Source organism: Malus domestica, chromosome 11 (genome assembly GCF_042453785.1).
Source record: "Malus domestica chromosome 11, GDT2T_hap1".
Lineage (NCBI taxonomy): Eukaryota > Viridiplantae > Streptophyta > Magnoliopsida > Rosales > Rosaceae > Malus > Malus domestica.
The window spans coordinates 8,071,404-8,098,855 of NC_091671.1; the positions used below are offsets into that span (position 1 = coordinate 8,071,404).

Here is a 27,452-nt window from a genome sequence, read left to right on the forward strand (position 1 = left end):
GTATTAAGGGAGATATTTAATTGTTACAAATCATGTTCAATGACAGAGTCAGATTTTTATTTATGTGAAGGCGTAAAAAACTATGTCAATTTACTTTTAGAACATTAAACAAAGTTCAATGGTTGTCAAATGCCGCTGCTACTACAAATCTATGCTAGTGTGAACCTCAAGCTAACATTTCCTGTTTTTGTAAGCTCAATCTGATCGAGAGTGAAATTGTTCCAAGCAAGTAAATACGTAAGTACCAAATTACTTTCAGAATAGGTTAAGAGTTTAATTTTTCTTAATGTAATGGAAGAAATAAACCTTTTTATAATATAGAAAAGATATTCTCATTGTCTAATAGATTATAGCTCATGTGAAACATTCAATAGGATTAAGTGCCAAAAATACATTCATTAAGGTAAATATAGGAAGAAGAAACCACCGTACAATGATTCAGTGGGCATGGACAAATTTCAAGCGTGTATTTCATAGGACGCATTCTGATTTCGATCTATGACACTGATAAATTACGCGATAAAAGCAGTTAGCCGATAAAACCATAAAATAATAAAGGTGGGGTAGACCGTAGAGAAGCAGTAGAGATCCAGCCATTGAAGTCACCACTATTTTATTCCTTGCTTCCTTATAATACTAATCCCTCTCTTTCTCTCTCCTCACGCTCTTTGCTCTCAGATCTAAAACATAGTTTTTCTCTAACATGGATCCGATCATCCATTGAGGGTGTATCCGTCATTTCACGTTACAGTCAATTGTTAAGCTTGCTTTAATCCCTGTTTGTACATTTTTGTCATATTCATCCCAGCAGTTATCCCGATAAGCATGTTGCGTACTTTTTTTCTGCGTTGCCAAAAAAAATATTAATTAATTGAAAAAACAAAAAAATAGAACTTAGCAATCATAATTTATAGGAAAACTAACGAAAAATCTAAAATAAATAATTTTAATAAAAAATGAAAAATAAAAATGTATTGAATATTACTAAAAAAATATATATATATAATTTTTCATTAAAAGTAAACAGTACATGAGTCTTTCGTTAAAACTTCTATAATTTATTTGAATTTCGCTTTTGTTTGTGGATTTAACAGGGGTGGCGTGACGTAAGACGGAGTCCCGAAGCCTACGTGGCGAAAAGGGAGGTCACTGTTGGTCGCTTTTTGGTGAGTGTTATTATCTCCACCCGAGAAGGACAGGAGCATGGTGACGAGTGGGACCCGGAGGAGGAGGTGACGGAGAGGGATCTCCGTTAGGGATGACGGACACGTGGCTGGTGAAGAACTAAGATAGCTAACGGCGTTGACTTGGGGGATAAGAAGTGGCGGTCATCGCCCCCCGATTCAACAGAAGGGAGTTTGAAGTTTTTGACGATTAATTAAGAAAATCGTGCGGAATGGACGCGTGGCGGGCGAAGAGAGTGGGATGCCAAGTAACGAAGAAGAACAAGGACACATAAAGCGCTTCTCCTGTGTTGTACGGGAACGTGGGGCTTATCGTGATACATGGCGTGGAGGGAGTGGCTGGATTTGGAAGCATCCTGTGGCGGTGGGAAGTATGTCAATGGGATGAGCATTTTTGTGGAGATAAAAAAAAAAAAAAAAATTGTTGATTCTAACACAGCATATCAAAGACATGTGTGTAGCCCTTTAAAAGGTAGAATTTCATGTGTACACAGTGGGTGCCCCCATCTTTTTCCCCCCAATCTTGCCCTACTCATCTCACCTTTCAATGGCAAAGTTAGGATTTCATGTGTACAAGAGGGAAAGGTCTCTCACACAATATGTAATTTGAACTCAAAACATGAGAGATTGAAGTAATTTGCATAGAAATTAAAAGACCCAAATTCAACAGAGAGAACTATTGTACAAATCTCCAAAAACCTGAATATAAGGTAAAGTTTAAGCAAGAAAAATTTTAAAATATAATTAAGCTAAAGAAAAGTTGATAGAATACAGAGGGAAAGTGAAATTTGCACCGCAATAAGAGGGATGGAGAAAAAAATGAGGCATGGCCTGGAATGGAAAAAAGATTGGATTGAGAATACATATCAGACTGACATGCGACAACAACATGATCTATTAGGGTAACAAGAATAAAAAAAGGCAGGATAGGTCAAGGACCATTCTGGTCCCTTTGTGGCTCTACCCATGCCTTTGTCACCTTATAAGGCCATTTCTAACCGAGGGCTGGCCAGATGGCTCGTTTTAGCCCTCTGGCCCTCCAAGATTCTCCAAGATATTAATATTTTAATGAACAGTACATGGCCATATTTGCCTCCGTCTCCAACCGAGGGCCAAAGGGCCATAGGGCCAAACATAATTTATTATTTAAAAACTACAACTAAAATGTTGTTTAAGTTTCATGTTGTATAATTTTTATGTTGGTTAATGTTATTTAATGTTGTTTCATATTGTTTAATGTTGTTTCATGTTACTTGATTTAATTTAATGTTGTATAATGGCTTAGGAAGTTATAGGAAAAAAATAGAATTTAAAAAAAATATGAAACAAATTTTGTCAAATAGAAGTTATAGGAAAAAAAATGGAATTTAAAAAAAAATATGAAACAAATTTTGTGAAATAGAAGTTATAGGAAAAAAATGGAATTTAAAAAACAATATGAAATAAATTTTGTGAAATAGAAGTTATAGGAAAAAAATGGAATTTAAAAAAAATATGAAATAAATTTTGTGAAATAGAAGTTATAGGAAAAAAATGGAATTTAAAAAAAAATATGAAATAAATTTTGTGAAATAGAAGTTATAGGAAAAAAATGGAATTTAAAAAAAAATATGAACCAAATTTTGTGAAATAGAAGTTATAGAAAAAAATAGAAGTTATATGAAAAATTTTGTAAATAAAAAAAATAATAATAATGTTAAAAAAAAATCAAATCAAATGCAACGGCTAGTAGCCGTTTCATTTGAATTTTTTTTTTTTAAATCCTGTCGGTTATAACCGACATGAATACACCATTATTTAGTATATTAAATAATAGCATGTATTCTTGTCGGTTATAACCGACAAGAATAACAAAACTATATATAAAAAAATAGCCAGCCATCCCTTTGGCCCTTTGGCCCTTTGAAATTCCGTGGGGCCTTCCTAGATTCTCGAGCCCTCTGGCCTAGTCCTCGGTTGGAGACGGTTTTAGGGCTATTTTCGGCCCTCTGGCCCTCTGGACCTTTTGGTTGGAGATGGCCTAACCAACCAGGCCAAAGGGCCATAGACAAAAAAATAGCCTGTTTTGACATGAAAATTGTCTCCAACCAAGGGCTAGTGGGCCCCACCTGGCGAAAAATTGGAGAATCGGCCAAAAGGCTGACCAAGAGCAGCCAGCCATATAACCCAGCCCAAACATATGCTACCTGACATCATGCTGACATCAGGTTATTGTTGGATTTGACTTTTTTTTTTACGAAATTTAAAAAAAAAAACTACCTAAGCCATTTCAACCCCATTTCTCACTTCCTTTTCACCAATTCATACTCTCTTACCTAATTTTATTTCAATTATTCACCAATTTTTCACATCCTTTTCATTATATAAAGATAAGAAATCTGGAAGCTTATTAATTTAGCAACAAGTGACACTCAAAATACGTCTAAAAACCTTATTTTAATATAGTAGTTTAATTAAATTAACCATATCAATTCAATTAAAATAATAAATTATTGAGGGGGCTAAAAAATAGCCCCCTTTAGTTGGAGATGGATTTGTTTTGTCAAGAGCTATATTTTGGCCTATGGTCTTTTAGCACCCTCGGTTGGAGATGATATAAAATATGGTATGACACTATTTATTAAAAAAATAATTTCTTGTAGAACTATAGGGCTAAACATGACCCTTTGGTCTCTTTAGGTTGAAGATGGCCTAACCCCCCCAACCCTACCCTCCCCTCCCCTCCCCCCCCCCCCCCCCCCACCCCACCCTACCCTCCCGTCTCATCTGGCCGGCTTCCTCCGTCATTATCTACCAGAGATAGTAGTGCACAGAGATAACAAATAGGTTAAGGTGGGAAATTAAGCATTGGAGAGGTCATGCAAAGGAATGTAGGGTTTGAAAATAGAATGTTGGGGGTGTGAGTTACCCAAAAAGGAAAATAAATTTTGAAATTGTGTTTGTCCTTATTAGTTGTGTAGATAGATACTCCAAATTGCAAAAGACAAAGTGTGCACAAGATGGGAATGCAAAGTGCAAATGGAACCATGGTGTGAAAGATATGTGGAATGGGGGACCTTATACAAGTCCTACATATGTTAATCTTCCTCTAATGACCTTGAGCATACAAGCTACATGTTACTACAATACAATTAGAGCATCTCCAATCTGAGTCCATATCAGACGTATAACACATACATTTTCTATTAGTTGGAAAGTTCTTTGATGAGAAATTATAAAGGGATATAAAATACTCATATTGGGAAGAAAACGTAAATATATATACATCCTTTTTATCATCTCTAGTAGAGAACAAATAATAATTTACATTTCCCTCATTGCAGCAAAAATTACATTTACGTCCACCATAAATGTACGTAAACATAATTTTAACATCTTAAATTTCGTATCTTCAGTGAGAATACTTGATCTTATTAGATCGACTATATATTATTTTTCCTGTTAAAAATGTAAATCTCACATCGGTAAGTAAACTAATAAGGGGGGTTTAAAACTTTACATTAAATTAAAAGATAGGGGTGTGCAATCCACACACCCCTTTTTACTTCTCACACACCTCTTGTTGATTTTTGTCCTTTGATATTTTTCAATTCATCTGATCCGACGGCCAAAAATTAAAAGGGTGTGTAAGAAGTAAAAAGGAGTGTGTGTATATCACATCCCAAAAGATATTAAGCCTCTACATCCATTTCGAATTCATTTTGAGTTGAATGGATACACACACACACACACATATATATATATATTCATTTTAAAATTCTTTATTTGATTTGATTTTGTGCCACCAAACTGTGAAACATCCCACATCGATCATATCTCTAAAAAAAAAGAAGAATTTAAATATTTCAACCCACACACACACACACACACACACACACACACACACACACACACACACACATATATATTCATTTTAAAATTCTTTATCTGATTTTGTGCCACCAAACTGCGAAACATCCCAAATCGATCATATCTCTGAAAAAAAGAAGAGTTTAAATATTTCAACCCACTCCAACTAATACCGAAAACTTTTATGATAATACCGCACACTTGTCAGACTATGCAAGTGGTAGTTAACAAGTTAGAGACAATATCCGTATTGTTAGAAGTGATGACCTTTAACTTGTCTCTCTGATAATCCTACACAAACTCTCATGAAACTTAAATCTCCTAAAACTAAAAGTGAAAACACGTGCCCTAAAAAGGGTTATTAAAATGTCAATGAACTTCATTAAAAAAAACTTGTCAATGAACTTGAACAATATGTTCATAAAAAAATTAATTGATGATCAAGATGAACTCAAAAAAGTTCAAATGATCAAGATGAAAACCAAGTCAAGCAGCATGCATGGACATAGTCGAGACGTGCACGTACAAGATCCAAAGCTTAAACACTTAATTCACATGTAATATGTAAATTGATGTTTATTGACTAGTCCACAGCTTAGAGGACCAATACAAAGGGATCCAGCTTATTCTAATTCTGCCAAATCAGGGATCAAGATATGCTTTTCACTTCTAATTAGTAATCAACGTTGGTTTTTATTGTATGATCATGACGTTTTGTTGAATGTCAACTACTTCATAATCCACCAAATTTGTATGCAGTTAAGTAACGAAATAAACAAGTAAAGACAATTGACTTCTCTTATTTCTGTCCAACTTGATATTTTTGGTTTTTTACTACGCACGGGAGTTTTATACTCTTTGATTCTTTGGATATTTGATCACAAAAATAACATATTAACCCTCCAATCGGATATTGAAAAAAGAAGTCACAAAACAAATAGTTTTATTTGACAGCCTAACGCAATAGAACTAACTATAATCTAAATTGATAGTCTAACATAACAGAACATACTATCAGAGAATATAACATTTCTTATCGAGCAACACTTTTCCTATTATTCATGCATAATTATTTCATCCATTAATTAATATCAAGGCATAATTAGTTATCTAATTATTGTATATGTTATACATCTTTTTTTTTTTTTTTGGCTGTAAAATTAATCGTTTAGATCTGGTAGAACTGGAAAGTAGCTAGATTTGAATACAGGTATTCGGTTGAAAGAGTGAGATAATGAAATGCACATGATGGATGTAGAATGCACATGTCAAAGTAAGACGGTTTAGCCTTTGGCTGCTTGCAAAGCTGGCCCACGCATACATGAGAGAGAGAGAGAGAGAGAGAGAGAGAGAGAGAGAGAGAGAGAGAGAGGGTTTAGGTTTGGCTGCTTGCCAAGCTGGCCCATGCATGCATGAGAGAAAGAGAGAAAGAGAGAGAGAGAGAGATGTCTGCAATTGCATTCCCTTTGAATAAGGCAAAAAATGCAGCCCCAAGAAAGCTGGAAAAAGTGCATGCAGATAACGATTTGTAGTTTTATTAGGATAAAATCTGGGAAAAGCAAATAAATGTGTGATTCCAATTAAATTGAATTAAAATGATAAATCAGAAGGAAAATAGCGTTGGGAGGTTTTGAAGCGTATGGTTATGGTATGATCGGTTGCTGGTAGGCCTTTAGAATTAAGATTATGCCTTCATTTGTTCTCAGCCTTGTTCAACTGCCAGCTGATCATCTCATCTTGATCTTACCCATTCGGATTTGGAATTTCCAATACTAATAGGGACCACAAGCTGCCTGTCGGTTTCTGCCAATGACTTTGGAATCTTCTCTTGGTTGGCTATATTGGAGAGCAATTACAAAGAATAAGTCCACCGTTATCGTGACATATCAGCTTAATAATATTACGTTTAAATGTGCGTAAAACAAAATATAATAACTAAATAAATGTTTGAAGTATTTATAGCATGGGTGAATGAGTTTTTGACATCGTGACAGTTCAACAACTTGATCTTTCGGTATCAGGTTTATGTCATAATTTACGTGTATGAGCTATACTAAGGCACAATACTTCAAGTACCTGGCCGATCGTAAACTCTTAACTCATGTAGACTCTATTGAAACTCAAGATTCATCGACAATTATATTAGTTTACTTGTATATAAGCAACTCATGCTAGTCATTTTTATGCTTGAACAACTAATCATTTTTCCACTTGAACAATGACAATAAAATATAAAGCACAAAAGAGTACAAAACACACAAAATTAATATATATCATCATCAATGTTTTATGCAAATAGGAAAAGAAAAGTGTTCCATTCCATTCTTTTAATTTAAAGCGAAAGTTTGGAGGATTGAAGTTAAATTGAAGTTCACGTAAGATGAAGGGTTTCTTGACGTAAAAGGGAACGTCAGATCTCATTCATTTGTTGAGAGGTGGGAGGGGTAATGGTTGGAAGTGGCGGTTGAGAAACTCTGCGCTCCCTGCAGCTTTCTGTTACGTGGAGCCTTTCAACACAGACTTTGTAACCCAACAACAAGAATATTATTAACCACGGAATAGTTCAATAGTTGGAGACGAATTTGACGTCTGTGTTTTATTCGTCTTAGGTTTGGTTCCTAGCATTTGTGACTCACACAATAGTGGACATGGGAGGTTGTAATGCTTCTGAGAATTTTCCCAGCATTTGGAATTTTAGATTGTCGTAGCGAAGCCACCAACTGATTCATTTTAAAGAAAAAAAAATTATTGGACATTATGTTATCTTAATTTTATTTATAGAAAAAACATAGTAAGTGTCATTTTTTTTTAACAATAAATTATATCTACACTAAGGAGGGAGGGGGAGGACTTAGCCTCATAATCGGCTAGCAATAATGTGGTTCAAATTCGCCTTTGGTGAGAATCGAACCTAAAATCTCTTATTGACAAGTAAATAAGGATACCACTAAACCGTTGCACTAAGTCGCAATTAATAAATGTTAATTATTATTGTTTTTTTTCTTCTTATAAATTAGAATCAAGTGGCAGGAGATTCTTATTCGTTTGGGTTGGGATTAGATTACACGCTACTTACAACTGTTTTATTAATCTCATCATAGTTGACTTCACCTTAATTTTTTTTTTTGTTGGGAAGAAAATTGTGGGTAAAATTGATATATGCCATGTCATTATTCAGATACGGTGGCTCGCTCACCCATTCAACAATTAATTCGTTCTCTCATTGAAAAATCAAAACACAAGTCATTTTTTTATATTTTATAAAAAAAAAGTTATAAAATTCGTTGGAAAGTACTTTTAAAATAAATATTTTTAATTTTTAATTTTTTTTTAATTATTGCACGCTCTACTCAGGCAACCGCGTATGTCGACTAAAGAAACCAAAGAAGCAGAAAAGAAAAGAAACTCTTGGCCAAAGAGCACATGGTTAATGAGCTTTCTTATTTAGCCTGTAAAATAGTCTGAGAGGTAATTTTCAATTCCAACCAAGCATGGCATAATTGACTATGATATGTCATTGACCCATGACCTAATCCTATCCAGGTAAAGAGGAAGAAGATTGGAACAATATTCAAACTATTTATTTTCTTTTTCTTTTTTATTTATTTAATTATATCTCCAAAATAATTCCCAATAATTATTCCCACCCACATTCGAGATGAAGAACCTATTCGGATTTTATAGGTTTGCATGGTGCAATGCAAGACCCCAAGTTGCCTAAGGGATTATCATGTTGAACTTTTAATTTTATGGACATTAAGATGATGCTAAAATTATTTATTTAAAGTTTTGCAACACTTTGTCACTTAGTATTACAGTTTAGTAAATTTCTTTTTATTTCTCAGTGAGATGCCTCAAGTTCGAATGTTGAAAATTGCGAGTTGGCAACTAATTTATTTCCCCACTCTTCTTAGAGTGTGTGTGTGTGTGTGTATCGTTGTGAGTGTAAATATATAGTTGTATATATATAAAATTAAAAAAATTGCAAGACTTATGACCACTATTGTCCACGGAAAAGTGGGTGACGGCCATTGTGAACTATTGATCGATCGAAAAAACTATTGTGTATAATCTGACATGATAAGCTGATGTGATTTTATCAATTTACTCAAATTACAACACGTAATCACCAAACATCTTTATACAAAGTGTATAACATTAATATTGCATGGTAAGCTAACGTGATATTATCAATTTATATACTTCGATTATAACACGTGGTGGACAACATCCTTATACCAAGCATATAATATTAATAAACAAACACATGCTATAACTTGAATTAAATGGTAAATATCTCAATGGAACTAATAATATAATAGACACCCTAGATACTCATATTAATAGTGTTTTAGACTGTCTTTAATGCATGAGAAATACTCTCGTATAATCGGCGACGACACATGACAAACATCTATTTGATAATACTCTCTGAATACATAGTGTGCATTCATTGGACCTGTGACGCCACTAAAACTTGCATTGGTTTCAAGATCATCTAATGTAATAACCAGATTGTCATATTTGAGTACACAAATGGAGGCCTTTATTAGGCAACTATTAGAATTTAGTTGGACACATAAACCAAACAAGCAAGTAAAGTGCAAGTGCCTTCAAATGTTGGGGTAGGACTCTTTGGGGTAGGACTTGGGAGTCGTAGGACCACCACTCTTTGTCTATTACATTTCTTTTGTAATTCAATTGTTTTAGGAAGATACCATTTTTCGGTCATTTGAAGTTTTAAATGCAAAGGGCGGAAAAGCTGTTGTTGATGGAACCGTCAAATTTGTTAAATTGGAAGGGACACAAAATTTGAGAATCTCTTCACCAGGGTCCATAAATGATGGGGACATCACTATATTAAGACCCATGGGCCCTTGATTTGAAATGAATGTAGGGGCCATGATAACATGGGCCCAAGGTGCCATTGTGGTATTTGAGTTTCAAATGTAAACCATGGTTTTTCCAAGCCAAGAGGAAGGAATGCACAAAGAAATTTGTGTTGGGTTGTCTTATTAAGACGACTTTCACACAGAAGAGCAATTAACATAGAACAGGTTCACCGTTGCATGGTTTTCTAGTCCAATAATATAATATCATGTGAAGAGAAACTTACACATAACATTGCATTATTGAACTAGAACACGCCATAACAGCAATGAACCCTTTCGTGTAAGTCCTACACCGAGTGTGATCATCGCAAGCTTGGGTGAGAACAAAATACTTGAGGAATACCCTACGAACTTTGGTGGAATGACTTGGGTAGGAGGCACGACCACGTCATACATAAAGTACTTCTCATAGAACATGAGATTCCATGTGACACCACACCTCACACTGGTCTGGTTCGGTGTGAGAGCTGTCCTACTAAATCATAGAAGACAACCAAAATGAATTCGATTATATTGGTCCTAAATTGAAGGATTATTTTCCTTTGTTCTATTCACTATGATCCATATTTCACAAAACATGAAAACGAAGGTTTCAAATTTTAAGTAACCATACATCACCCCCTTAGAAGAGCATATAGAGAACTAAGAGAAGGGGAAACAAAACCAAAAGGGAAAAAAAAATATTCATATTTTTGTACAGTAAACTAGTGTATTTCTTATCCCAACTCGGGTGTCCGTAAAGCGATATACATCAATGAAGAAAGAAGAAGAAACATGGTCCATGTCTAGAAGGGAAGGGTGAAACCACCACCCAGTAAGAAGACATGACACCAACTCTTTCTCGAGGCTCAGAGCAGTGATGTTGCTCCGTGCACATAGCTGTTTCTACCGCACGTCAGAAGACCTGGCAATGCATCACCGCGATATCATAACATTTACCAGAGACCCATGTAACCTTTTCCATGTCTTTGCTTCTCTCTTTTGTAGACTACAAGATCTTGGTAACAAACAGGAAAAAAATTGGGGAGAGGGGGAAGGAACAAAGAAGAGCAAGGATCAACCGGAAAAGAATTATGGAACGGGATACAACAATGTACACATGCCAACAGAAGACAGACTGCTTCTACAAGCGAAAAAGTTCCAGAACTAGCAGCAAAATCCAATAAGCTAACACGAAGGTGGGTATACCTCATTCGGCAGACAGGTTACCATACTGCCATGGGTTGAATTCAATTGATGTAACATCAACTGCATCAATCGAGTCAGAGCTATCAATTGCGGCTCGGTGTTCAGTGTATTTATTGTTATATTGATAGACTTCCAAGTCACCCCAAGGTGTAGGTGTAACTTCCTCAGTCAAGTCAAACCATTTTGGTGTAAACTGATCATGCTTAGCTTCTCGTTCTCTCTTTTCAGCTCTCTGCCTCTCCTCCAATCTGAAAGAAAAATAAGGTAACAAAGGGACAGTCAGCTTTTTGGGGGAACATAGACTCAATGTATACATGATGACCGGTTATGTTAAACTGAAACATTCAAATGATGGAAGCCCATTAAAAAGACCATCACCATCTGATTCCTGAATGGAAATAACACTAAATCCTTTTTTTTTTTTTTTTTTGAGAGAGACCTGCTTTTTTCTGCACCAGATTTGGATAGATCACCCTTCTCAAGTGCGTATCTATCAGGCCGCAAACGAGAGTCTGATGCCAACAACTTTTTAGGAGCGGTGTCAAAGCTATTTAGTTTATGTGCAAAATATGTGTACTGAAATTTGTCGTCCTTTGGAACATCAGCAACATGCCAAACCTGCAGAAAAATAAATGTATGCTATTCAGTATTTTTACACAGAAAATTAATTAAAATCATACAAGGTCTGATCCAGTAAAAAACAATGTTCTGGAAAGAGAGCCAAGCGAACAAACTACTCATCATCTTCCTGAAACTGTTGTTTCTGTACCAAAGGATGCAGCTGAAACCCGACATACAAATACTAGTGAAGACCTTCACAAAGCACGAAAAGTAACAAGCCTTTACACCACTCTGGTGGGAGGCTAGTTGTCTTTAACTAATTGAGTAATGCTAGGGAGACTAAATTTGCAAACTAAATGATGTGTCACCAATAGAAAATGAGCACATTTATCAACGTTTAAGTAATAATCCACTCATCAACTTCCATGTCATTTAGTTTACAAAATATAGTCTCCCTAGCATTACTCTTAACTAATTATACACAATGGGTCATCCATGAAATAATTGCATCAAATTCTCTTAATAACTGTCATACATCTATATATTCGTGTGTGTGTGCATGCACGTGCGGCTGTGTACGTGTGTGATTTAACTCCAAGAAAAGTAAATGCACATGTTACAGATTAAACTTAGGGTGGTGCTATCCACACTCCCATTCTTACCTCTCGCACACCCCTCTCAATTTCCGGCCGTTGGATGAATTGAAGAAGATCAATGGACAAAAACTAACAAGGGTGTGTGGGAGGTAAGAAGAGGTGTGCGAATAGCACTACCCTAAACTTAACTGACTGTATCAGAAAAAATAATAATGCCCAGGCCACAGATTTCACCCTTTCCACAGCACAATGACTAGAAATATTAGAACAAAATTTCAATAACAGACCAAATTATACAACAAAGACAGAGTCCATGAGTAACCTCTTTCAATTCTGTGCCTGGAAGGGGTTCCCCTTCCAAATCACATGGTTGATAACTCATTGACTCATTCCATTTCCCAGTCATCAGTATCTGAGGTTCCTCAGCAGCATTATAAACATATCCATCCACTTCATAGCGGCCAGCTCTGCAACCAAATACAACTTTTAATTGTACACCACTAGCAGGTGACAAGTGAGACAAAAGGACATGGATAACCACTAAGAGATCGTCGTATGCTCTAATTTTGGGAGCTACTGACGGAAGTCATAAAAGTGTAACAAATTTTTGCAAATTTTACTTGACTATACTGGAATAGATTATTTATAGAGGGATCCAATGAATCATTTAGAATGAAGCAGCCATCTTCACTTATTAGTTTATAGAGACATTTGAAGCCATACATTAAGAGAAAACGCAGGGTCAGAAATCTATTTAGCATTGTAGAAAGTTCTAATCTCACTAGACCAGTGAATCCAAGAGTAAGAATTAACAAGGCTACAAACAATTCATAGAAAGAAGAACAGATGTTTCATAGACATTTGAAGCCATACCCAAACCAGCCACATGGCTGAAAATATAGCACAACTTTGTCCCCAGTCGTCAGATTGGTCATAATCATCTCCCCTGGTGAATCAACCCACGTCCGGCCAAATATCAAGTTGTTTACCTTCGTGGGAGGTGGCACTAAATCTAAGACTACACCATTTCTTTTAAGAGTCACACGTGTTCTGTAAACAAACCAATAGTACAAAAACATATAAAATACTGTTACCAAGATTCAAGCTTCAAAGGATGACCAAGAAATAGGAAAATGCGATGATGATAAAAAAAAAAGAGTACATGATGGTAATAAAATTTCAAAAAGCTAACCATATGCATAAACAAAAGTACAACAACAACAACAACAACAAAGCCTTTTCCCACTAAGTGGGGTCGGCTATATGAATCCTAGAACGCCATTGCGCTCGGTTTTGTGTCATGCCCTCCGTTAGATCCAAGTACTCTAAGTCTTTTCTTAGAGTCTCTTCCAAAGTTTTCCTAGGTCTTCCTCTACCCCTTCGGCCCTGAACCTCTGTCCCGTAGTCACATCTTCGAACCGGAGCGTCAGTCGGCCTTCTTTGCACATGTCCAAATCACCAGAGCCGATTTTCTCTCATCTTTCCTACAATTTCGGCTACTCCTACTTTACCTCGGATATCCTCATTCCCAATCTTATCCTTTCTCGTGTGCCCACACATCCCACGAAGCATCCTCATCTCCGCTACACCCATTTTGTGTACGTGTTGATGCTTCACCACCCAACATTCTCTGCCATACAACATCGCTGGCCTTATTGCCGTCCTATAAAATTTTTCCTTGAGCTTCAGTGGCCTACGACGGTCACACAACACGCCGGATGCACTCTTTCCATCCAGCTCGTATTCTATGGTTGAGATCTCCATCTAATTCTCCGTTCTCTTGCAAGATAGATCATAGGTAACGAAAACGGTCGCTTTTTGTGATCTTCGCTAGATTGTTCCGGTCATTAGTGTGGATAAGTATATAAATGGATAGAGATAGGAAAGCAAACACAAGATGTACGTGGTTCACCCAGATTGGCTACGTCCACGGAATAGAAGAGTTCTCATTAATTGTGAAGGGTTTACACAAGTACATAGGTTCAAGCTCTCCTTTAGTGAGTACGAGTGAATGATTTAGTACAAATGACATTAGGAAATATTGTGGGAGAATGATCTCGTAATCACGAAACTTCTAAGTATCGGAGTGTGGTGTCGTCTTGACTTGCCTTATCTGTCTCATAGGTAGATGTGGCATCTTCTCTGGAAGTACTCTTCCTCCATCCAGGGATGGTATCTTTAACTGGTGGAGATGCACAAGGTAATGTATCAATTTCACTTGAAGCTTACTTGTAGTTTCAGGCTTGGTCAAGCGCGATACAAACCATGTAGTAGGAGTCCCCCAAGTCGCCGAGCTAGGGGGTCTGCTGAAAGAGGTGACAGACAAGGTAAGCAATCAGAGCTCCGACTGATTGTTCACCTTCTCCCCATCTTGCAGCAGCATGAAGGATAAAGAGAAGAAAAATGAGAAGAGATGATATGAGATACTTTTGCTTTTGAAGAAGTAACTTTCCACAGGCTTATTCTTGAACTGAGCTGGAGGGTTTTCTGGTTTCCTCCAGAGTATAAGGCCGACTGAAGAATTTGAGGGTCAAAACAAGTCCATCAAATCTAGAGTACGTTCCACCCTGCTGATATGGGATACTTTTGCTTTTGACAGAGTAATGGATGTATCGGCACGTGTGCTGTTACGCTTGTCTCCACATGCTTCCATGTATCCTTCGCACTTGCCCTATCTGTTCCTCAAGCAGATGCGGAATCTTCCCTGGAAACATAAGATGATGAAGATGAGTACTCGAGAGCAATGCCAGGTAAGTAATCAGGTAAGGGGTTCCAGGCAGTCAGTTCCTGGCTGGAAGCTTGATTCCAAGTGCTGACTGATTGCTCTCTTTCTCCTTGTCTTGCAGGTAAAAACAAGGCCAAAAGAAAAAACAGGGAAAAAGCATGATATGGGATACTCTTGCTTTTAACCCTGATGATATGAGATATTCTTGCTCTAGTATAGCTTGTTTGCAGAGGTATTATCGGGGGGAAAGAAAGCTGAATATTTCGAAAGGCTTTGTTGGGAGTGCCCTCTCAGATATGATGAAGGGTTGAGCATTTTTGCAGGTCTGCCTGTCCGTTGGGGATGGAGGTCGACATATATAGGAGTCTCCCTAACAACAAGTAGTAATGCTATTCCTTTACCCTGCTTGGTCATAGCACGGTAGTGGGAGCTGCCAGTTTCACATGTTTTAACTCTGTCAGAGCACTTTGAAAAAGTGGTCTGTGGTATCTGGCTCTCGAGATTCGGAGAACGATGCCTCTTCGATTTTTGAGAAAGCAATCATGCTGGGGGTCTGACTCTCGAGATTCGGAGAGCAGTGTCTCTTCGATTTTGAGGAAGTAATCATGTTGGGAGTCTGGCTCTCGAGATTCGGAAGGCGGTGCCTCTTCGATTTTGGAGCAAGCAATCTTGTTGGGAGTGTTGTCTTGAATGTGAGTAAAGGTTGGACATGTTTGCTAGTCTACCTTGCCACGAAGCACAAAGGTTGACACACAGGGACTTTCCAATTATCCAGCAATGGTACTGTTCCTTTACCCTCTCTTCGATTTTGAGAAAGTAGTCATGTTGGGAGTCTGGCTCTCGAGATTCGGAGGACGGTGCCTCTTCGATTTTGGAGCAAGCAATCTTGTTGGGAGTGTTTTCTCGAATGTGAGTAAAGGTTGGGCATGTTTGCTAGTCTACCTTGCCACGAAGCACAGAGGTTGACACACAGGGACTTTCCAATTATCCAGCAGTGGTACTGTTCCTTTACCCTTGTGGGTAATAATATGGTAGCTAGACCTTCAAAATTTATGTGTCTAAACTTTGTTAGTGCTGTTTCTTTGCTATTCTTTTACCTTTCTTGGTCAGAGCGATGTAGTGGGAGCTGCAAGCTTCACGTGCTCAACTTTGGCAGAGAACTTTGGCAAAGTGATCTGTGGTACCCATGAGTTATTGTTGCGTGTGGGAAGTGGGTGATTGAACAGTAAGATTCATGTGCTTTCTACTTCACCAGAAGTCTTCGACAGAATGCCCATAATTTCTGCAAAGCTGAGTGTGCGTGTGACAGGTGCTGACAAGGCTAGAAAAGTAGATGCCTCTTCGATTTCTGAGATCGGCCCTCGTGGTCTCTGAGCAGCCCAGCTTTTGAGAAAGCGAGCGCCTCTTCGATTGATTCGGAGAACGGTGCCTCACCGATTTTTGAGAAAGCAATCATGCTGGGGGTCTGGCTCTCGAGATTCGGGGAGCAGTGTCTCTTCGATTTTTGAGAAAGTAATCATGTTGGGAGAGTGGCTCTCGAGATTCGGAGGGCGGTGCCTCTTCGATTTTGGAGCAAGCAATCTTGTTGGGAGTGTTTTCTCGAATGTGAGTAAAGGTTGGGCATGTTTGCTAGTCTACCTTGCCACGAAGCACAGAGGTTGACACACAGGGACTTTCCAATTATCCAGCAATGGTACTGTTCCTTTACCCTCTCTTCGATTTTTAAGAAAGTAGTCATGTTGGGAGTCTGGCTCTTTAGATTCGGAGGACGGTGCCTCTTCGATTTTGGAGCAAGCAATCTTATTGGGAGTGTTTTCTCGAATGTGAGTAAAGGTTGGGCATGTTTGCTAGTCTACCTTGCCACGAAGCACAGAGGTTGACATACATGGACTTTCCAATTATCCAGCAGTGGTACTGTTCCTTTACCCTTGTGGGTAATAATATGGTAGCTATACCTTCAAAATTTATGGGTCTAAACTTTGTTAGTGCTGTTTCTTTGCTATTCTTTTACCCTTCTTGGTCAGAGCGATGTAGTGGGAGCTGCAAGCTTCACGTGCTCAACTTTGGCAGAGAACTTTGGCAAAGTTATCTGTGGTACCCATGAGCTATTGTTGCGTGTGGGAAGTGGGTGATTGAACAGTAAGATTCATGTGTTTTCTACTTCCCCAGAAGTCTTTGACAGAATGCCCATAATTTCCGCAAAGCTGAGTGTGCGTGTGACAGGTGCTGACAAGGCTGGAAAAGTAGGTGCCTCTTCGATTTCTGATATCGGCCCTCGTGGTCTCTAGGGAGCCCAGCTTTTGAGAAAGCGAGCGCCTCTTCGATTTCTGAGATCGGCCTTCGTGGTCTTTGAGCAGCCCAACTTTTGAGAAAGCAAACGGCTCTTCGATTTCTGAGATCAACCCTCGTGATCTCTAAGCAGCCCAACTTTTGAGAAAGCAAACGCCTCTTCGATTTCTGAGCAGGCGCCTCTTTGATTTCTGAAGCTCCGTCGAGTGCAGATTTTTATAGAGGCTGGCATTAAGTTCCAAAGCACACTTGAATCTCCACCAGTAGAAGCTTCATTCTTGCACTTCTAAGATCTTGATTTGTCCGACCTCTTCTCTCTTCAACACCTTTGAAAATGTCTGGCCCCTCCGACCGTCGTTTTGACTTGAACCTTGTTGAAGAGGCAGCCCCGCCTTCTCCAGACAACATATGGCGCCCATCCTTCGTCTCCCCAACTGGTCCTCTTACCGTTGGGGATTCCGTGATGAAGAATGATATGACTGCTGCGGTGGTGGCCAGGAACCTTCTCACTCCCAAAGATAACAGACTACTTTCCAAACGGTCTGATGAGTTAGCTGTTAAGGATTCGCTGGCTCTCAGTGTTCAGTGTGCAGGTTCTGTGTCTAATATGGCCCAACGCCTATTTGCTCGAACCCGCCAAGTTGAATCATTGGCGGCTGAAGTGATGAGTCTCAAACAGGAGATTAGAGGGCTCAAGCATGAGAATAAACAGTTGCACCGGCTCGCACATGACTATGCTACAAACATGAAGAGGAAGCTTGACCAGATGAAGGAAACTGATGGTCAGGTTTTACTTGATCATCAGAGATTTGTGGGTTTGTTCCAAAGGCATTTATTGCCTTCGTCTTCTGGGGCTGTACCGCGTAATGAAGCTCCAAATGATCAACCTCTGATGCCTCCTCCTTCTAGGGTTCTGTCCAGTACTGAGGCTCCAAATGATCCCCCTCCGGTGCCTTCTCTTTCTGGGGCTCTACCGACTGCTGAGACTTCTCCTAAGCAACCTTTGTGAAGGCTCCCTCTTGTGTGTTTATTTTGACTCATGTATATGTACATATTTGTAGCTTATCGGGGATATCAATAAATAAGCTTTCCTTCATTTCAACGTATTGTGTTAAATACACCAAAGCCTTCTTCGCTAAGTTCTTTGAATTTTCTTTTGTTGAAGCTTGTATGTTGAAGCTTTCTGAGTGGAGCATGTAGGTTGGGGTAGTGTTCCCTTAATTTCCCGAGTGAGGAAAACTTCTTGGTTGGAGACTTGGAAAATCCAAGTCACTGAGTGGGATCGGCTATATGAATCTTAGAACGCCATTGTGCTCGATCCTGTGTCATGTCCTTCGTTAGATCCAAGTACTCTAAGTCTTTTCTTAGAGTCTCTTCCAAAGTTTTCCTAGGTCTTCCTCTACCCCTTCGGCCCTGAACCTCTGTCCCATAGTCGCATCTTCTAATCGGAGCGTCAGTAGGCCTTCTTTGCACATGTCCAAACCACCGTAACCGATTTTCTCTCATCTTTCCTTCAATTTCGGCTACTCCTACTTTACCCCGGATATCCTCATTCCTAATCTTATCCTTTCTCGTGTGCCCACACATCCAACGAAGCATCCTCATCTCCGCTACACCCATTTTGTGTACGTGTTGATGTTTCACCGCCCAACATTCTGTGCCATACAGCATCGCCGGCCTTATTGCCGTCCTATAAAATTTTCCCTTGAGCTTCAGTGGCATACGGCGGTCACACAACACGCCGGATGCACTCTTGTTGATATGTGTATTTAGTGGCCATAGAAAAATAAAACTCTTATAATAGCAATGCGTAACCAGTTTAAGATCACACAAAGAATTGATTTAGAAATCATTAAAAAACAGAAGATGTGTAATAGAAAACCCTTCTATTCACACACGGTAATGGCATCCAAAAATGTAAACTACATTGTTGGGAGAACATAAAACACATACATAACTAAATAGTTGTTAAAAAAACAAGAAACCTGTGTACTACCTTCCAACAGGGTAAACATCAACAGAGTTCCCTAAAAATTTAGTCTTCAGTTTTGATGTCACATCATAAGTGAAATGATCATTTTCTGCATGCCCAGCACTCATTGGTGGATGATGACTCACCTGGAACAATGATACATGATGAATCATTTAACATTACTTCTTAAATCGAAGACAGAAGAAAATGCAAGAAAAAACTAACAAGGAAGTACTCGAAATACAATAAAAGATTACTAGACACATAAAAGTAGCTTTAGCGTAAAAGATATTTTGCAAAGTTCTTGGAGAAAGGGTTTTTTGGAGATGTCTAATATCAAGCTTATCCAAGAAGATGGTACTATTGCTTATTGAATGGGACAAAGGTCTAACAACCTCAAACACTCAAAAGCTCATACTTGGGACAACTAACATAGGTAAGACAGTGATATCCCAGCTCACCTGCTCTGCAACAAATGTAACCCCTGAGTGATTAACCATTTCATAAGTCTCCCCAAGGATAGGATTGAATGGCTTCCAAGTCCGCTGGTAGGCATAGTAGACCGATATCGCCCATGATGCTGCAACGGATAACATAAAAGTAATGCATCAAACAGTAATACTTGCATGTGAATCACAAAAAAGTTCAAATGAAAGGTATACTCACTGGCAAACACCAACTGCATATAAGGATCCTCATATTCATCGGCGCGATCTAGCAAGTGTGAATACTCCATTAACTGTCACAGACATTGAACAATTTATACCATACTCGACTATATGTACAATGTGCATAACAATCCAGGCATAACAACACTGCAAAGATATTAAGTAGCACAAACCTCAGCCATTTTCTGCAGCATTGTCATTGGCTCAAAAATAAGTACAGGAAGAGTCACCATTGATGTAATATCTGAACCTATATACTTCTGCATCATCCTCCAGTAACTGTCTCGTTCCTTAAACAGTAAACATGCAGAGAGCCAATATGTCAGGATGTATAAGAGATGTCAGTTAAAAATGAACATTATAATTTCACATTTGAAGCATAAAAACGGAAAAATTAAGCCTTCCCAAACATGAAAATAGCTTACTAAACCAGAAAATGATAACTAGAATTGCACTTTAATTTCTGGAATTAAACACGAAAATGGCATATACCTCCTGCTTCCATCTTCCTCTTTGAGCTTCCTCCTCTGCATCTTCTTTGCCTCCCTCTGGATTTATGACTTCCACCCCTTCGTAACCAAGCAACCTAAAAGAGACAAGAGAGCCAGATTCTCAACTGACAAAACTCACTGCATAATAACATCTCATAAGGACAAGGACATCTTTTTCTCAATTGGTAAAGTACACAAGAAAATGAAAATAGCGTAGAAAACGTACACAAAAAGCACCCATAATATAACGAGCACAACAATAATGAACATGCAAGTTATACATAAGTCTGATTAATGGCTCAATAAGAGATTCAGAAGACGTGAAAATCACCTCCCTAAACAGAACCAAGCTATTAATACGATCACTCTTTGGTATATTTAAAAATTTCATCACAATTTTATTCCAAGTCATAGACTACCTCTTTGTTTACAAATGGAGTGCTATCCAAGGCACCCTTTTCTAGCAAGTAATAAGCATTTCTTTGTTCGAATAATTTAAATTTAAGAGATCTATAGAGAACTTTTTAGTTATAAATTAATTGTCCAAACTTTTAAACAAATCTAAATTGGTAGGACGATGATGATTGTAAATAACTACACACGCGAACACAAACGCACACACAAGCCGTCTCGCCAGCTTATTAAAACACTACCTCAAGTTAACTTGTATAGTAATTCAAGAGTTGATACAAAGACCACATTGTCTCTTTAAACTAACCTAATCATCCTAAAACCCTTCAAACTCACAATTACGAATCAAACCGCGAAAATCGAAAACAGAACTCTCCATTCAACAATTCACTCACAAAGTTGCATATCAATAACCATATAACCAAATACATCACAGTCTTCGCATGCAAGATCAAAATGTCACAGCTCAATCCAATTACGGGACCCAAATCAAAAAGTGATTAAGAGTATATCTACAGATTAAGCAAACAATCAGGATTTGACGACGCCGCCGCCGCCGCCGCCATGATTCACCTCTAAAGGAAGATAATTTCAAGCGGAATATTGAATTACGAGGAAGAAAGGAAGAAAATTAAATAAGCTAACCCGCCGACGGATCGGTGCATGGCGTTGCCGAACATGGAGAGGCCAGAACTCATGGCTGCGAAGAAGCCCTTGTTCTGATCCTTCTTTGGGCTACCCATCTCTCTCTAGATTCTGTGTGAATCGTTCAAACCCTAATTCGAAAATTGGACGGATGAACGGGAAAAAAGAGTACGAAAAACAGAGGAAAATCGTACGGAAATTTAAGAAACGAAGAACCCAGAAATTGGAGAGAGAGAGAGAGCGCGGGGGAAGGTGGGGGTAGAATTGTAATTCCAGATTACAGCGAGGACCTGACGCATTTTCGGTTTAGTTTTTGGGATGAGGATCCCATTCGGATTCAAATGGTGGGATCCTAGTGATCATCGGATCTTAGCCGTTCATCATATATAATGCGGTCAGAAATTATTTAAATTTTATTATCTAAAATTAAACATAAATAGTACTTGATGAAAACGAACCGCATCATATACGATGAACGGATAAAATGTAAGGATTCTTATAACCTCTACCATTTGGATCCGGATGGGATCCTCATCCTGGTTTTTGCGCTCCGTTTTAGGAACGCGTGTGTTCTTTCTCCTTAATGAGGTCATCCCATGCGTTGGAATGTTGTTTTGGGATATTGAGATTAGTAGACCTATTTCACGGATTGAGATTCACTCCAAATTTTTTTGTCTGGAACTTGAAAGTTGAGAGACTCAGATCATTTAATTTTAATTTTGGGTAAAAGACTGTTTACTACCCTCATGTTTCATGGTTTTCAACATTTAGTACATCTCAAGTTTTTTTCGTCTCAGAGTCATACCTAAAGTGTAAATTTTGGGACAATCTCATACATCAATTAGTCAAACTGTTAAATTTGCCGTTAATTGTGACGTGGCGCCCATGTGGACAATGACTGGGCGTCACGTGTCAGCCACGTTTTTTTTCTTTCTTTCTTCTTCCACCCGACTGCAAAATTTTTTTTTTCCTTCCTCCTTCTCCTTTCTTCCCCTTCTTCTCCTTCTTCCTTCTCTTCCTCCGAATCTGGGGAAGTTTTTTTTTTCTTCCTCTTTCTTCCTCCTTCTTCCTTCCTCTTCTTCTTCTTCTTCTTCTTCTTCTTCCTCCGAATCTGCCCAGATTCGGTTTTTTTTTTTTTTTTTTGAGGAAGAAGAAGAAGAAGAAGAAAGAAGAAAAAAAAAAAAAAAGCTGAATCTGGGCAGATTTGGAGGAAGAAGAAGAAGAAGAAGGAAGAAGAAGAAGAAGAAGCTGAATCTGGGCAGATTCGGAGGAAGAAGAAGCAAAAAAAAAAAAAAAAAAAAAACGAACAAGAAGAAGGAGAAGGAGAAGGAGAAGAAGGGGAAGGAAGAAGGAAGAAGGAAGAAGGAAGAAGGAGGAAGAAGAAGAAAGAAGGAAAAAAAAAAACGAATTTGGGCAGGAAGAAGAAGAAGAAGAAGAAGGAATAAGGAGGAAGGAGAAGGAAGTAGGAAAAAAAAATTCCCCAGATTCGGAGGAAGAAAAAGGAGAAGGAGAAGGAGAAGGAAGAAGAAGGAAGAAGGAGAAGAAGGGGAAGGAAGAAGGAGGAAGGAAGAAGGAGAAGGAGGAAGAAAAAAAAAAAGTTTGCAGTCGGGTGGAAGAAGAAGAAGAAGAAGAAAGAAGAAAGAAGAAGAAGAAAGAGAAAAAAAAAAAATCCCCAGATTCGGAGGAAGAAAAAGGAGAAGGAAGAAGAAGGAAGAAGGAGAAGAAGGAGGAAGGAAGAAGGAGAAGGATGAAGAAAAAAAAAAGTTTGCAGTCGGGTGGAAGAAGAAGAAGAAAGAAGAAAGAAGAAGAAGAAAGAGAAAAAAAAAAAAATTCCCCAGATTCGGAGGAAGAAAAAGGAGAAGGAGAGAAAAAAAAAAATCCCCAGATTCGAAGGAAGAAAAAGGAGAAGGAGAAGGAGAAGGAAGAAGAAGGGAGAAGGAGAAGGAAGAAGAAGGAAGAAGGAGAAGAAGGGGAAGGAAGAAGAAGGAAGGAAGAAGGAGAAGGAGGAAGAAAAAAAAAAAAGTTTTCAGTCGGGTGGAAGAAGAAGAAGAGGAAGAAGAAGAAGAGGAAGAAGAAGAAGAAGAAAGAAGAAAGAAGAAAGAAGAAGAAGAAAGAAAGAAAAAAAAAAAAACGTGTCACAAAAAAAAAAACGTGGCTGACACATGGCGCCACGTCATTGTCCACATGGACGCTACGTCACAATTAACGGCAAATTTAACAGTTTGATTAACGGATGTATGAGACTGTTCCAAAATTTATACTTTAGGTATGACTCTGAGACGAAAAAAACTTGATGTACTAAATGTTGAAAACCATGAAACATGAGGGTAGTAAACAGTCTTTTACCCTTTAATTTTACTGTCTTCATTAGTCAATTAATCTCATCGGTCTATTTTATAAAAATACAAAACTTGAACGGTTTAGATCTTTTTCTCCTTTTTAACGATCTGAATATCTCAATATTCTGACTCTGAACACAAAAATATGGATTGAAACTCTTTTTATTTTTTATTTTTACAAACACACTAATTCAAATTAGCCACATATTTTTTTATTGTTACAAAATACTCTTAACTTATAGTCGATATGAATTCATATATTTTGCTTTAATTTATATTCAACTCCATATTATATTGATACTTATCAATGTACTGTTCTTACTGTCTTAAAAATAGGAGTGTGATATCCACACATCCTATTTTACTTCTCACACCTTTTTAATTTTCGGTCGTCGGATTGGATGAATTGAAGAAGATCAATAGACATAAATTATTAAAGGATATGTAAGAAGTAAAATGAGGTGTGTGGATAACACACTCCTAAAAATATTATTAGTATTGTAACAATTTGTTGTCGTTATTGTATTATTGTGTTGTCATTTTCGTATCACTGAAGTTAACGGTATTTGAGCAAAAAGGGTAGTGTAGATTGGTGTTTAGAACAGGGGTGCAAGGCAGAGGGCTACTAATTTTCCAATATTCTTTGTCATTTTTGTTTATGTTCATGGTTGGATTCATCCATCAATCTACTACACGTTTGATAAAAGAAAATTTCTTAAAGAGATATATACTTCACTTCATTCATCCATCCACTACATGTATGGTAAAAGAAAGCTTCTCAAAGAGATGTATACTTTGCTTCATCCATCAATTACACATCTGTTAAAGGAAAGCTTCTCAAAGAGATATATACTTCACTTAATCCATCCATCCATCCACTATGTGTCTAATAAAGGAAAGCTTGGTAACCCCAGAACTCGTCTCTGCTGTTGGCTGGGGGTGTTTTGCTGCTGTGATGGATGATTGAATTATACTAAATGCTCCTTAAGAACTTGATTGGATGAAGACTTGGACATGACTTGTTGAATGAAGATGTGTGGGTTAGGGTTATTTGAGTTGGGGAATGGGTGAGAGAGATTTTTAGAGAAAAGTGCAAATGACACATGAGAGGAAACAACTTCATTTATATATGAGGACATTAGATCATTTTAAGATGTAGGAAAAATTATATTTTTGTTTTATTGTTGTGGATTATATGTGCATGACCGATTTGTCTTATATTTTGAAATTAGATCATTTTAGAATTAATTATATATTGTAGGCATAATTTATTGAACAATTATAAATGCCTTAAAGAGAGGGGTGCGGCAATAGGTAGAGAGAATGAGAGAGATGTGTAATTGTGGGTGTGTTCTATTCCACCTCATTGTGCCTTTATTTATAGTAGTAAGGAAGGTTAATTCATTACCCTTTAGGATAACAACATTTAATACGTAATCTAAGCCTAATAGGAATATAAGAGATATTTTAAGATATACTAGGATTTACACAATCACATTCCTAATCTAATAAGACTGCAACACTCCCCCTTGAGTGTGTAAATACTCAAGTAAATGGCGTATCAGGTTTTCAGTGCTGAAGTAAGTATAGTTGATGAAGTCGTCGGCACAATGAGTGAATGCGAGTTTCAAATCAACGGAAGAATGCATAAAAAAGTAAAATTCACAAAACCTCACTATGGTAAAACCCAAGGTGGGAGAAAAACCCATAGACTAAGGAGAAAAGTGAGAAGTTGCATTAAGTCAAAACTATACGTCTTTTGGACGCAAGTAGAATAGCTCACAAGGGCAGTGTTCTAAAAATCGGCCTAGGCGCTAGGCGGAGAGGTGTCGCTCCGATTAGGTGCCAATCGGCAGAGAAAAGCGGGGATGTGTTAAGCGCCTACTTGGGCGCTCCTAGGCGCTCTTATGCAGTGGTGCTAGGCGGTCTTGTCACTGTGTTGCCTTCTTTCGAGCTTGCAGTCGTCGTTTTCTCATTGCCTTTCACCTTCAGTCGCACCCGGACCTCAAATCTTCTACAAAATCCGATGAGGAGGGAGTGAAAGAGAGAGAAGGAGGGAGTGAAAAAGAGAGAGGGAGGGAGAGAAAGACGATTTGCTGCGAAGAGGGACGGGGGGGGGGGGAGAAAGATAGCGTTGCAGAGAGTAAGAGAAATCAGCAGTCTATGCAGATGAGATAGAGAGCAAGGTGGGGGTGGGTGCGGCTATGTTCTCTAGGGTTAGTAGATTTTTTATTAATTAAAAGTTTATGGACTTTGTTTCAAGATTTGTAGCAGGCCCAATTTCAAACATTTAAACAAAATAAGACCCAATAATAATTATGGTCTTAAAGAAACTCTAAAATTTTATACAATACTTATATTTTATAACAAATATTTATTTTGTATGTTTTGCATTTTGTTTTTCAATAAGTATGATTTTTGTGTGTATGAAAATGGACTTATTTATATATTATATTACAAATTTATTTAAAAAGTACAAATCCGCCTAGGCACCCGCCTAGACTCCATCTAGCCGCTTAGGCGCTAGGCATCAGCCCGCCGACCGACTAGCGCCCAACGTTTTTTAGAACCTTGCACAAGGGTATGATCAGCCCAGGATGAGTGTCTCGTTAAAACCTAGTTAGGTAGTAAAAATCTAGTGGGAAAAATGCTCATAATCTTAGGGAAAAAGAGTAATTTAAGATCAAGTGAGTATAATTCTGGATACTCCCCCTGAGTTTGACATAACTTCCAAATGAGAACTACAAGCATTGCATATGAATAGTTAGGCATACAAATTCCTCGGACAAGCTTCTGGAAGGTTGACTTCGGCAGTGACATCGTATAGAGGTCGGCAAGGTTGTTTAGGGCTTGCATGACTTCAATCTCCTGATGCTTTGCTGATGTAGATGTAGACGTAACATGTCTTGGTGTTGACTTCGTTGATGTATCATGGCTTGGTCGGGTTGATACATGTGGCATAATCTTCATGGATCGTCGTTGGGACTCAACGATGGATGAAAACATAGCAAGTACTTCAAATATGCTTAACAAGAACTCCTAACCATGTCTTACTTGTGGCATAGTGAAGTAAGGTGAGTATTGGAACGATTCGAAGATTTCGCAACTAAGGTCATATCATGGACCTCTAAGATATTGCGATATCCCTAACGGTAAAAACATAACCATTTTGGGATTTTACCTTGTGCGGGTTTGATAAGTAACCTGCATCAACATAACAAACAAGGCAAACATCATTTCGAGGATTATGGGGGTTGGATCAGCTAAGATGCGTTGGGATTTGCCTATGTAGTACCTTCATGGTACGTCTTTAATACCAATTTAGTGGTTGCATGTAGGCGCGGTGCTGCATCTTTACCAAGATCAACAACAAATGAGATGTCCTTCTAAATACAATGAGCTAAGTACAACGAAACGCAAAGTTGCACTTAGATATGGAATTTTGGATTCTATAACCTCTTCAAAGGTCTCATTTGCATATAACGTATGAACAATCATAGGTATACTCAAGGGTAACATATTCGGGGGGCAGTTCGACTGGTAGACCAAAATATCGTCAGAATAATGCTTCAATTTCAGGTCAATGGATAAACGAGTTTTCCCAAGATCCTTCATCTTAAATTCCATCTTTAGGTGTGAGGT

At 38.1% G+C, this 27,452-nt stretch overlaps 1 protein-coding gene across 2 annotated transcripts; it reads right to left on the reverse strand.

Annotated features, from left to right (window-relative positions):
• Positions 1-10,595: 10,595 nt before the first annotated feature.
• Positions 10,596-21,729, reverse strand: LOC103447532 (oxysterol-binding protein-related protein 3C-like). 2 transcript variants are annotated; one of them, XM_070808207.1, is made up of 11 exons: positions 21,472-21,729; positions 20,417-20,510; positions 20,098-20,214; positions 19,923-19,995; positions 19,718-19,836; positions 19,281-19,402; positions 13,144-13,320; positions 12,593-12,737; positions 11,553-11,731; positions 11,114-11,361; positions 10,596-10,829 (listed from the first exon to the last, which is right to left on the reverse strand). In XM_070808207.1, the coding sequence occupies exons 1-10, from the start codon at positions 21,567-21,569 to the stop codon at positions 11,115-11,117; spliced, it is 1,371 nt and encodes a 456-aa protein (XP_070664308.1). In that variant the 5' UTR covers positions 21,570-21,729; the 3' UTR covers positions 10,596-10,829; position 11,114. The 2 variants fall into 2 exon arrangements, with proteins under 2 accessions (XP_070664308.1, XP_070664307.1); XM_070808206.1 differs by having other exon boundaries at positions 10,596-11,361.
• Positions 21,730-27,452: the final 5,723 nt, after the last annotated feature.

What these genes read in the sequence shown, in the direction of transcription:
- LOC103447532 (XM_070808207.1), bottom strand. Translation starts at nt 21,569, where the DNA reads ATGGGTAGCCCAAAGAAGGATCAGAACAAGGGCTTCTTCGCAGCCATG. An exon ending in TATGCAGTTGGTGTTTGCCA is followed by an intron (nt 19,837 to 19,922) that starts GTGAGTATACCT and finishes TATCCGTTGCAG; the next exon opens with CATCATGGGCGATATCGGTC. An exon ending in TTACATTTGTTGCAGAGCAG is followed by an intron (nt 19,403 to 19,717) that starts GTGAGCTGGGAT and finishes TCATTGTTCCAG; the next exon opens with GTGAGTCATCATCCACCAAT.